Source organism: Mesoplodon mirus, assembly GCF_964341445.2.
Source record: "Mesoplodon mirus genome assembly, chromosome: 1".
NCBI lineage: Eukaryota > Metazoa > Chordata > Mammalia > Artiodactyla > Ziphiidae > Mesoplodon > Mesoplodon mirus.
Genome location: NC_138976.1, coordinates 2268940 through 2281462, shown reverse-complemented (window position 1 = coordinate 2281462; position 12523 = coordinate 2268940). Strand labels below are relative to the sequence as shown.

The 12523-nt window shown below is 62.2% G+C and overlaps 1 protein-coding gene across 1 annotated transcript in view; it reads right to left on the bottom strand.

The window, feature by feature from the left end:
* Positions 1 to 2577: 2577 nt before the first annotated feature.
* ADAMTSL2 (ADAMTS like 2) overlaps positions 2578 to 12523 on the bottom strand; it is a 34790-nt gene continuing 24844 nt past the window's right edge. Inside the window, exons 13-19 of the mRNA XM_082620941.1 lie at positions 9624 to 9750; positions 8152 to 8365; positions 7839 to 7994; positions 7250 to 7420; positions 6367 to 6543; positions 3974 to 4118; positions 2578 to 3199 (exon numbers count right to left, since the gene is read on the bottom strand). Coding sequence (XP_082477067.1) covers positions 3081 to 3199; positions 3974 to 4118; positions 6367 to 6543; positions 7250 to 7420; positions 7839 to 7994; positions 8152 to 8365; positions 9624 to 9750 — 1109 coding nt within the window. The 3' untranslated portion in view covers positions 2578 to 3080. The remainder of the gene's footprint in view (positions 3200 to 3973; positions 4119 to 6366; positions 6544 to 7249; positions 7421 to 7838; positions 7995 to 8151; positions 8366 to 9623; positions 9751 to 12523) is intronic.

Below are 12523 nucleotides of genomic sequence, written 5' to 3'. Positions count from 1 at the left end.
GCACAGCCCCGACTGGCTTTTTGGTGAAAATGGAGTGGGGAGGAGGCCGTGTGCTGCTCCCCCCGCTTCGGCAGTGTCCACACTAAAATACCCAGTCCGGTCCTCAGCCCTGATGCGGTAGGGCGGACAGAGCCATGGACCAGGGGCTAAATGACCCACTGACTCCCCGTGAGACCTGGGACGGGCCCTCCCACTCCTGGGCCTCAGCCCCCCCGCGGAGCCCTCCTGCTTTCGTGCCCCGGGGCGTAGACCCCGAGCTCTGCCACCTGCCCAGTGTCTCAGAAGGACCTGGGAGCAAGGCCTCAGGCTGCCCCTTCCCTGCTCCGGCCCCGTGCGCACGCTCGCAGCAGGGCTAGGGGCTCCCCCGCTGTCCAGCTAGAGAAATGCCCCAAACCCAGGGGCACTGCCCGCGGGGAACGCAGCCCCGTCCACGCAGAGGCACCGTTTCCTCTCGGCAGCATGGCCCCCAGAGTCCCCTGCCCTCTCCGGGCCTCTCTCTGCCTCTGGGCCCAGCCATAGAGCCAGCCCCCACCCTGGTAGGGCAGCCCCGTCTGCCCAGGGAGACGGACCAGGCTCCCCAGCTAAGCCACCTTTTCCTAAAAGACAAACCTTTGGGGCACGTGCCTCTCCCAGAACTGTGGGCGGCCTGAACACCACACTTCTTGCTCTTTCTCCAAAGTGCTGTTGAGCTGTGACTCCGGACGTGAGCAGAGTTAGGAAGGCTTACTATTTTTGGCATCGTCGATTTTCGCCCCCCACCTTCTTCCTTTCTCCTCCTGCCTCAGTTTGGACTCGCTAATGGAATTCTTCCCCAAGCTTCCCCTTCCTTTGTCAAAGCCCGTGAGTTTGTTTCTGGTGCATTAGCTTGGCGGGGTGGGCGGGGGTGGCGGGGTGGTGAGGGTCAGGAGGTGGCACTTCCTGCGGCTGTTCTGTTCGGTTTCCTATTTCCTTTTCTGGTCTCTGGCCTCTGTGTAGATTCCTAGATCCATCTGACATCAACACGCACCCATCCATCCGAACTCCCCCGGCTCCACCGTGGGGACCTGCGGGGAGCTGCCTGCTCTCAGAATCCAGAGCCAATAAAACTCCTGACACCATATGCGCTGTCTTTGGTCTGCCTGATATTCCAGGCGAGCCCAGACCCCTCTCCGGCACTTCCTGGGTGGGGCCGTGTCCAGCCCAGCACTGGGCAGAGTCGGCCTTCCTCTCCCGTCCAGCCCCAGGGGTCAAGGCACTGCCCAAAGGTTCCCGGCCGCAGCCGTGTTTGGTTTTGATTTTCCCAGGGTGGATGTGTCAGTCTTCCACGATTGGAAACCACTGGCCTAAACCCTGAGCTCCTGGAGGGTGGGTGGGGGGTGACAGGCTGAGCCACCTGGGGCAAGTGACTGACCTCTCTGGGCCTGGGTCTTAGCATCAACACAATGGGTGACAATGACACCGACTCCACAGGGCTCTTAGGGTTAAAGAGGCAGCGCTGATAACGCACTGGGCACAGACCCTGGCGTACAGGATGCACACAAAAAGTGCTGGTGGAAAGGCGGATGGGGGAGGAAGGTCGTAAGGAGAGAAAAGATGGGGGTGGGGGGAAATGACAGGGCACAGCGGTGCGGTGCGTCAGGGAGCCCCCGACCTCTGCAGTGCGGCGACCCACCTCTACGGGAACTGAGCCGCTGACCTTGGGGGACCTCACCCCACAGGCCCCAGCCAACCTGGAGCGCCACTCACCCACCTGCAGCCCCCTGGATGCTGTCCTAAACACTGTGGTGGACCCTGCTCTGGTCCCAGTTTGGGGACAGGCTGGCCCTGCATCCCGGGGAAGCAGTCAGGTAGCCCCTCGCCTCCCTGCTCCCTGTCCCCAAAGACCCTCCCTGCGGCATCCTCGGCCCTGTGCCAGCTCGCTGTCCCTTGGCGGGTGGACACCCCCATCGTCCCTCCTCCGCTGCAGCCACACCAAGGTGCTTTCAGCATCCTCCGCACCCACCCTCTCCCTGGAAGCTTTCCGTTTCTACACTCCACCCCACCCCCCCCCGCTTTCATCTGGAAGAACTCCTGCGGCTGGACCAGCCTAAACATCGCCTCCCCTGGGAAGCCCTCCTGTGTCCCGGCACCCACGAGTCCAGATTAAGTAGCCCTTCTAAGAGGCCCAGAAACAGTAGTGATGGCTATTTCCTGAGCACTCCATGTGGGCCCACACCACACCTCCCACCCTGCCTGCCTCACCTCTTCCTCCCGTGGTTCGGGTGAGGGAGCTCCCTTGGGCTCTGCTGTCCCCCAAGCCCCACAGCAGTTGGGAGGTGTGAGATTGGCTCGGTTCTGACTCCAGCGCCCGAGTCCTGATGCCCCTGAGACCCCTCCCCGAAGGCCACCCACTCTTTTTGTCACCTTCTGTCTGCTCTCCCGTCATCTCCTCAGGGAGACGCTGCAGCCCGGCCCCCAGCCCCACCCGGTCCCAGACCTGAGGCCGCAGCAGATCCTTCCGAATGGGCGAGCTGGACAGCGACCCCGGCTCCCGAAGCCTCACGGCCACCCCACCCTGCCTGGCAGAGCCCCGGAGACCCCACGATGCCGCCATAAATAGGACCACTTTATTAACATACAGAGAGTACTGACGGACGACAACACAGCCATGGTGCCATGAGAAAGATGCCTCTTCCCAGGTGTAAAGTGCGGTGGGTCCCTCCGTGCCAAGAGCTTCGTATCAGGGAGGCGAGCGATGCTACGTCGTGAGATTAAAATTCCTCCGGAAAGAGTCACCTAAACAGCATCAGGATCCCAGGCGCCCCGTCTCCCTGGCTGCCCACCCCCCTCTCCTCACCCCCACAGTCCTGGAGGGATAGAGGACGTTCCCAGGCCCCTGGGTGGGAACCACAAACGCGCCAGTCCTCCGGGCTCTGTCCTGGGAGGGCCGACGGGCGCTCTCGGGGGTGGGGGGCAGGGGAGGGGCTCTCCTGCCCGGGGAGAGAGCAGGGGCTCAGTGTCACGTCTTCACAGCCGGGGCGCCCTGCAGGGAGGGTGTCCGTGGAGGGGCTGCTGCGGCCCCAGGGATGGGGTGCTCGGTCTCTGAGGGGCGGCTGCCGGGCCTAGGAGTGGGGGGGCCGGCAGGAGCGACAGCATGCCTTGCTGTAGTACCAGTGGCCGCAGAGGTTCACCTTGATGGCCAGGGCGCAGTTGGTGCCCGGCTGGTCCTGGCAGCTGTCGTCTGGGGAAGGGACACGGCGGGGGGCGTAGGGCATCAGGAGGCGGTCAGGGGTGACGACTCGACAGGACCCCCGCCCGCCCCACCCCACCACCTCCTCTCCTTGAGCTCTACGTCTCTGCCACTCCTTCCCTGCCTCCGCCCCACTGCAGGGATGTCACGGGCCCCACCAAGTGATGGGAACGGTGCGCAGGGAAGGGTAATGCCCGGGGCCCAGGATTTGGAAGAGCCACTGATATCACCCCCGGAGGCCTGAACATCCCCGGGAGGCCCACAGGTGCCCCCTCGACTCAGTAGGTCCAAAGCAGAGCTCATCACCTGGCCCTGGTGCCCCCTCGGAGCCTAGCACCCTCATGCATCTTCTAGGTGCCCGAGCCAGAGACCCTGCTTCGGCCCTCGTCTCCCTGCTCCTGCGTGCCCAGCTCTAGGGTGCTCTGGCTGAGTCTTCCTGGATCCCTGGTCCCCTGCCCCACAGCTGCCCTCCCATCTTCTGAAGCCGGATGCTCTTTCCAAAGTGCAGGTCTTGGCAATGGCTCCTGGGGACCCCAAGCTCCAGTCAGCTCTCACCTGGCGTCCTTCCCACCCTCACCTCCCAGCCTGCACTCAGCCACTCCAGGAGGGAACCTTCACTCCCCGACATGCATTGGTCTCTGTAGCCACTAGACCCTCCCGGTCACCCTGACCGATGCCTGCTCATCCCGCAGGCCCTGGCTCAACTCTCCCTGCTCTGCTCTCCCTGGAAAGCCCCTGCTCCGCCCTCAGCCTCTCCCCCCTCACCTGGGGGCTCTGTGGGGCAAGGCTGCAGGTCACAGGCCTGTCTGCCGACGGGCTTCACCAGCGGGTCGCAGCCTCGGACAATGTCGGTCCCTTGGTAGCACTTCACGTCTCGCATCCGCACTCCCACCCCGCAGGTCTTGGTGCACTGATCGGGGAGAGATGGCATGGCCAAAGCCCCCACCGGCGGGGCGAGGGTTCTGGCCAGAGGTGGGGGGACCCCATCCCCTCACCTGGTTGCTGAGTCTCAACCGACACGCGACACACGGAAGGGCACTGGCTGGCAGCCAGGAGATGCTGATGCTCGTCCCCCCCTCCCCCGGTGCTGCTCAGTTTCCCCATCTGCACCGTGAGGGTGTGGCCCTCTCCTCTTTCAACTATCCTCCCCCACCCCCCACTGGGTGGGTCCTTTGGTTCTAGCTTTCCTGGGTCCTGTGCTACAGAATGCTCAGGACACATGGGGCCACGGCCCAGGGAGAGCGCCGGTTTCCCACTCCAATAAAAAGCTGTGTTTGTAGTGGACAAATTAAATGTATCTTCCAAAGCCACCGCCTCACCCTCGGCTCCCGGTCCAGATGTTCCCCTTGGAAAACCCCGCTGAGCTACCCAAAACACCAGGGCCATCTGCTGACTCCAGTTACCCTGCCGTCCTCCTGCCAAGATCCTACAGGCGGTGGCTCTCTCTGGCTGCCCCTGATGTGGGTGACCCCACGTCACCCAGGCACGTCTGGGACCCGAGCCCTCGGTTTCCTGAGTGGGGTCTGGGGTGGGAGGCCCTGGCCCTGGGCCCACCCTCTGGTTCTGTTCGCAGAGGCACAGGGAGGGCTGCCTGCCCGATGCCCGCTCCCGGCTTGGGGGGCTGGCCCAGTCTGGAGGCACCAAGCACAGATAACAGTCAGCCTTGGATGGGTGCCCTGAGGAACCTCTGGCTGTCCCTCGGCCCCAGAGAGAACACACCTCTGCACCTGAGTAGATGGGACAGCTGGGAGGATGCACCCTTACTAAGCCCCTATCCCGGGAAGGAGCAGCCACAGGGGAAGCAGACACCACCCCAACGAGGGACAAAATGACAGAGGTCCACATTCCCACGGGCCGGTCACCCCTTGCCCACCCACCATCATCGGGGCCACACAGGGGTGCCCCTCCCCCAATGCTCCCAGGCTCCTGTGCAAAGACCACTGTGGGCCTCCCCACTTGCTCCCTCCTGGGAGCTACAGCAACACTTAAGGGCAGAGGGGACTTGGGGCGCAGGACTGACGGTGCTAAGGAGACATCGGGGAGACGGTACGAATCAGTAAAAACCCAAGTCTAGGCATGGCCGCCCCTGTGCTGTAAGAAAGGCTTGAAGGATGCTAACAAGCCCACGGGCGCCCTGGGATCCCGCCAGGAGGCCCCCACAGGAAAGGGGCCGGAAGAGAAAAAGCAGAAGTTAATGGACCCCCTTTGCTCGGCCAGGGAACTGGGGCGGGGTGGGGTCTGCGGACCAGGGCTGCTCCCCCTCCTCAGGCCGGCCCCCCGCGCCTCAAGGCCCGCCCTGCCCTGCTCTCGTTGGGATGTGGGCTGGTTCAGGGCCTCCCTTCACTCTGCAGATCTCTCAGCCAGCCCGGAGCAGCGTCCAATGTCTGCTCACGCCCCAGGAGCTGGGGGTCAGCTCTCTCTCTGAACTTGAGTTTCTTCCCCCGTGGGATGGGAAGAGGAGCCCCCTCCTGTGGTGCTGCTGGGCGGAGGAAAGGAGCCCGTCTGGCAAAGTGCTGGGACCGGCCCACCCACAGGGGCCTCGGGGCCTGGGAGGTGAGGGTTCTGCCGGCTGTAGAGAACAGAGAGATCTCGGCTCCAAGCCACCCGCCAGCCTGAGGCCGAGGAGCCCGCAGGGCCGTGGAGGGGCCAGGCCTGTGTCAGGGCGGCGGCGGCCATTCCTCTGGCTTCCCTCTGCCCACAGTGCACATGTCCTGCCATCCCCTCTGCCTCTCTAACCCTGTGTCCCTCCTGCCTTGACTCTGGCTCCCGGGACTGAGGCCATATCTGAGTCAGCCCCACACGGTCCCAGTACCCACCTGGGATCTGTCTGCCCCGTGTTGGGTGTCAGGCACACGTGCTGTCAAATGCACGACTGAAAGGCTACAGTGCAAGGCCGGAAGTGACCTGGGCCCAAAAAAGGCCCAGGACGAACATGGCAGGGATCCCAGAGGTGAGACCTGAGAGGACTTCCTGGAGGAGGTGGCTTTTGCACCAGCTGACTTGGTAGCACTGACAATCTTTCCAGGGGTGAAAAGCCCTGACGGAGGCCGAGAGCGGGGACGTGAGGGGCACCTGGGGTGGGAGAGGAGGCACTTTGGCAGGACCAGAACTCAGGCCTGGCCTCAGGTGGCCTCAGCGGGGGCCAGCCAGGCGCTTACCTCAGACCAGGGGCTGGTGTACCACTTGAAGCAGGGCCTCTCGAAGCATGTGCTCTCCTCTGGGGGCTTCTTGGCCAGGCCACACTCGGGGCCACTGCGCGTCTGCGGCTTCCCGTTGGCCAGCTCCATGCACAGTACCAGCCTCTTTTTCACACCTCGGCCACAGGTGGTGTTGCACTGAGGCAGGGGGACAGACGGGGCCGGGTCAGGGGTCAAGGGCCAGAGGCCAGGAGGACCAGAGCACAGAGCCCAGAGCCAGGCCAGTGATAACGTCTCGGTCAATAGCAAGTGGGTGAAAACGCTTAGATCAATAGCAAGTTGGCTGAGAACTCTCCGGTCGGTAACCACGTGGCCCCAAACAGATTTGATGACAAGCAATTTAGCATAAAACCATATGTTGTGAAACAAAATGGTTAATGACAATTTGACTTCAGATGATTTAGCTAATAGTGATCTGCCGGAAACAAGCAGTTGAAAGCAATGTGGTTGAGAACAATTTGTCTGAAATGGTTAAGTTGGTGACCTTGACAGGTCTAGGGGTCGTGAGAACAAAGGGATGTACAGGGCCCACCAGCCAAGAGCAAGTACAGCCGAAGGACCCCCAACCCTGGGTTTCCATCTTTCAGGAACATGGGGTCGTGGGAACTATACCAGCCCTGCATGCCTCGTTGAACATTTGCTATTTAGATTTGGGAAGTTTTAAGCTGTTTTCTTACTTTTTTGTTTTTTTCTGTTTCAAATTAATGTTTAGTGAATTGTGTCGTCCTAATTTCCAATTAGTTCCTCGTTTGACCAGTCCGTCATTCTGGCCGCCTGGCTCTCGGCCAAATGCTCTCCCAGACGGAGGGGGCCCTGCCACCCGGCTCGGGCTCGGGGCACTCACCCGCTCCCAGTCCTGGGCCAGCCAGTGGGCGGGGCAGTTCTTGTCCCCGCAGGGGTGGATGGCCAGAGGCTTGGTCTCCATCTGGCACTGAGACTCGGGCACCACCCGTCCGTCGCTGGTCTTGCAGTACACGTGTCTGATCATGCGGCCCTGCCCGCAGCTTCCACTGCACTGCAAGGGGACACCCGGGGTTAGAGGCTGAGCCCCCTCCCAGGTCCCCCAAACATCATTCCCAAGAGAGAAGAACAGCTGGGGGGAGGGGGAGGAGTTGCCATGGTAACCATGCTTTAAATAACATTTTCTGTTCTAATTACAGAAGGATTGCACGCTCAATGAAAAACACACAGAGAAAAGCACGCCTGAGACACCTGAAAAGCTCATCCGTACACCCAGCACACAGAGGGGACCCCAGTGAGCATCTGAATGTCTCATCCAGGCAAGAGGCAAGAGAGAGAGACACACAGACAGACAGGGGGCTTACAAAAGGGCATCGGGATGTGACCACTTGTTTTGGGATAAAGGTTTTGATTCCTCATAACCGCGCGGGGACACCCTCCGAGCACCGCCCCCCCTGCCCGCCCGCCCTCACCGGCCCCCAGTCGGAGACTGTCCACTGGCGGTCGCAAGGGGGCCCCGTGCAGTCCTTCTCCCCCACAGGCCTGGTGCTGGGGTCACACAGTGTCTCATCCTCCGAGCAGCGGATGTCCCTGGTCACCACGCTGCGTTCCCCACACTTGGCCGTGCACTGCGGGGAAGCCGGGGTGAGGGCGGGGCCGCGGCTGCCCGAGCAGCGGCGCAAGGGCCCTGCGCCCGGCCCCCAGTGCCCCAAGCCCCCGACCCCACCCAACGCCCCAACCCCCCGACCCCCCCACCTCCCAGCCCGGCCCGGTGCGCATGCGCACCTCTGACCACTCAGACATCTCCCACTGCGGCCCGCAGGCCGGGTTCCGGCACGTCTTGCGCTCCTCGGGCCGCACGGCTTCGGCCGCCTCGCACAGGTCACTGTACACGGAGCTGTCGAAGCCGGGCGAGAGCATCTTCCAGCAGCGCACGATGCGGAACTGGTAGCCCTCGCCGCAGGTGCGCGAGCACTCGCTCCAGCTGCTAGTCTCCCACCTGCCTCGGGACGGGCACGGCCTTCAGCGACCCCGCCCTCCTCCCGCTGGCCGGGACCCCACGGCCCAGCTCCTCCTTCCCTCGTGGGGTCCAGATCCACCACGGGCTGTCGGACAGGAAGCGGGCCAGGCCCCATAGGGAAGCTGTTGCCGTGACGACCCCCACCTCCCCTGCTGTAGAAAACACCCGGGTAGGGTGGTGAGTGGGCACCCGAGCCTGCGCTTGGCCGGCCGGCCTGCCCAGGAGCCCTCGTAGCCTCCACCTGCTCTCACCTCCAGACCACCTCCAGCCACTTGAGGGAAACAAAGGCCCGGCCTTGTTCCTTTGCGGGCGCTGTTCCCCCCTCCCCGAGTGCCTTCCCCTCCTGCCACTGCACCCTTCTTCCTCCAACTGGGGATCCTGCCTCAGTGTCCTGGAGCCCCGAGCCCCACCATGGGGGCTCTCTCTGAGGGGAAGAGCAGACCCCCCATGGCCGCACGCCCAGCTTCTCACAAAGGAGCAAACGCACAGGGAGCAGCGGCCCCAGGACGGAGCAGAGGCCTCGGGACGGAGCAGAGGCCCCAGGGTGGAGCAGAGGCCCCGGGACGGAGCAGAGGCCTCGGGACGGAGCAGAGGCCCCGGGACGGAGCAGAGGCCCCAGGGTGGAGCAGAGGCCCCAGGGTGGAGCAGAGGCCCCGGGACGGAGCAGAGGCCAGAAGACAAGAGGGTGTGAAGCTGCGTCAGAGCAGCATCCACTTGGCCTCCAAGGCCGGCCACCCTTGGGCTCATCTTGGGACCATCATGATCATGACCCGAAAGAGGACGTGCTTGGGGCTCAGCCTCGGACCACCTGTGAGGCAGCACAGGAGGCCTGGGGGGCTGGGAAGACGGGGCCTCCCCCGCAGCCCGGACACCCATCAGCCTGAACTTTCGGGAATAATCCCTTTGGGCTTCTTAAAATTCTAGATGCACCGAGTAGACCTGGGGGCGGCGGGAGCAAAGAGTCATGTTCAGAATGGTTCTCAAGCTGCGGTGGGAGTCACTGATTGAGCGCCAACTGTGTACAAGGCCTAGTGACAGATTTTACCGCAAAACGTGGGAAATGACGCAGGGACCGACAGGAGGCCGGTGCAGTCCCCCTCGCAGACCTGCGGCCCGCCTGGGTGACGGAGCAAGGTGCAGACTCCCGCCCCTCCCGCAGGCAGGGGCAAAGCAGAGCCCCAGGCCCCCGCCTCCCGCCCCCCACACACACCCGGCTCGGGGCCTGGGTGGCAGGTACCTGGGCTGGCACTCCCTCCCTGCACAGAACTCCTGGACGGGCTCAGGCCGGGTCAGGGCGTCGCAGTAGCTGTCGTCCACCTCGATGCCATCATAGCGGACGCACATGGCGTACGTCGACATGACCCCTGGGTTCAGGACAAGGGAAGGGCCAGGTGAGCCAATTGTGAGCACCTTGGAGACCGGCAGACAGGCCATGTGACCATGGGCGAGTCAGCCGACCGCTCAGCGCTTCCCGGTTTAAATCGGGGATAGTGACAGTTACCAGCTGACAGGTCTGCAGGTGGAGCCCAGCGAGGACGGCTTTGTGGATCTGAACTCTCTCCCCCTCCACGTCCCGTGGCCTGACCTCTTCTTTTTACACCCTCACCCCATCCAGCCCAGGCTGGGCACCCAGTTTATGTGTCACAAACCCTGGGTTTTGAATAAACTCAGATTGGCCCTCACAGAGGCACAGAGGCAAAGCCAGCCAAGTGTCGCTCATTTCCATTCATTCAACAACTACCCATCCATGGATGGATGGATGGATTGGTGGATGGATGGATAATCTAACCACTCCAGCCCTTTCCAGACTCCTCAGATGTTATATTGGATCTTCAGATCCTCCCTGCCCTCCCATGGCATGCCCTAGTCCTTAAACTTTCTTTAATCATCATTGTGATTAAATACCTGGTACTCTATAAATCCCATCGGGGGACAGTATGTAAAGGGCCAGCCCTCAACTAAAATGATTAATTCCTTGACCCCCAGCTCCACCTTCTGCTTCTCTGGTCTTCCTCCCCTGCACCCCGTGCTCAGTACCGAGCTGGCACATGGGCCAAAGTCGCTACGCAGTGGGTGGGTCCCTGCCAAAGAGCCAGGATGACTCAGGGAGAGTGTTAGCATTGGGTTGACGTTGGTGAAGTCCCCAGGTGAGGTTAGGGTTTGTGGTGGTTGTTATTACTGGGGTGTGTGTGTGTGTGTGTGTGTGTGTGAGAGAGAGAGAGAGAGAGAGAGAGAGAGAAAGGGAGGGGGAGAGAGAGAGAGAGAGAGAGGGACCCACCCTTCCTGAATGATGGAGGGAACGGAACCCTCCTCACTGGGGTCACCCTTCCCCCAGAGGGAAATCGATTTCCCCGTAAACCAAGGGCCCCAGCCACCTTGCGCTCCCTTCCCAGCGGCGCGTGTCTGAGAGCCGGCGGCTCCTGCCTCTCCAAGCCCCAGCCCTGGACGGATTGAAACAGCCTGGGAAGCAGCCCACATGGGGATTTTTTCTTTTTTCCGTAAGGGACGAGCCAGGTTGCAATCACTGGTGCCTCTCTGCCAGTGCTGGGCTGTGTCGTCTTTAGCCGTCGCTGAGGGGGAGACTGGCTTCCTGGCCAGGTCTGCTCAGAATGTTCCAGGCCTCAGAGACACCAGCTCTGGGGCCCAGGGAGGTCCAAGTTTAGGGACTCGCAGCCCCTCAGCAAGTGCCTGATTATTCATTCCCTCCTCGTCAACGAGTGGAAACACAGCAGGTCCTGATCAAGAGAGACGGGAATTCTGGTCCCAGCCCAGTCTCTCGCTGGTGGGGTGGGGGTGACGTGAGTGCTGTCAGACTCTCTGGGCCTCGGCTTGCTGTTCATCCCCACAGTGGGAACCCCCCAGGGATGCAGGGGAGTCAGAGCACCAGTCGTCTGGACACCCACCTCCCTACATCAGTCTCGAATGCTGTGCTTTTCAAACCTTCTTACTGAGCCCTTTCAAACCGAGCCCTTCCTCTAAATCAAAGGCGCAGAGAAGCCCGACAGTGCACTAGGGGGGCCTGCTCTGCCTGAGGTGCGTGAGCTCGGGGCCCGCCCGCCCCACTCCCCTCAGCCTGCGCCCAGGAGGTGCCAAGAACAGCTGGAAATCATCACCTGAGGCTCAAGCTAAGAGTCCAAACCAATTCACCTACATTTCTACCGCTCCCAGGAGTGTCTTTAAGGAAAGGAAAGATTGCTTGCTGCCACGGACACAGGAGAGCTGCTGTGTGCCGGCGACACTGTGGATGTTTGCACAGACACCGTGGGCCACGGACGGTCTGTAAACCACCCCAACACCGGCCCAGCCTCAGCACCCGGTACAGTGGGATTTGGAGAAGAGCCGGCCACAGAGCGTGCGGAGGTCCCGTTCAGCAGGGACCCGACTCCACCACCACTTCTGCCGAGCGCCCCCTGTGCCCAGCTTGGTGCCTCTGCGGTGACGGGGAGCTCACTCCGCGTCGGGGCCGCTCACGCCAGTCCCGGACAGGCTCGTCCAGAGGAGAGCACGTCCTTTCAGCAGAGCCCAAACCTGTCTTTCTCGCGTCCTTTCTTCTTTCGTCCTGCTTTGCTCCTCGGGCCAGCCAGGGCAGGTCTGCCCATACACTGCCCGGCCACTCTGTGGGTATTGAGAAATGGTGCCGTGACCTCCCTGGGGACCATCTGTCACCCAGGGCCAGGCTCAGACCCCTCGCCACAGAGGCTGCTTCATCCTGGAGGGAACTCAAGCCATGTCACCTCCCCGGGCAGCGATGTGTCCGGGAGGAACAGGAGACGCCCCCAGTCACGCGTTCTATGACAGTCCTGGCATGCGTGGGGTCCCAGGGATGACATCGGGGCTCCCAGTTCAGAACAGGACCCTGCGCCTGGGGAGCAGGCCCTCAAAGCAGGCTCCTCCAACACCCATCCCAGCGCTCATCCCTGTTCTCTCCCGAAACCAGCAGCAGCGGTGCTGGCCGTGGCGCCCGCTTGTTGAGCTTTGGCCATGACAACTTACTTGTCGCTTCGTGTCTAGCCCTGGAACCACGTTTGGAAAGGCGGACATCCCATTTTACAGGTAGAAAGTGGAGTCGTGGAGAGATTAAGCAATTTGCCAAGGGCATGGGGTGTGGTGGGCCAAATAGCACATCCCAAGCGTTCA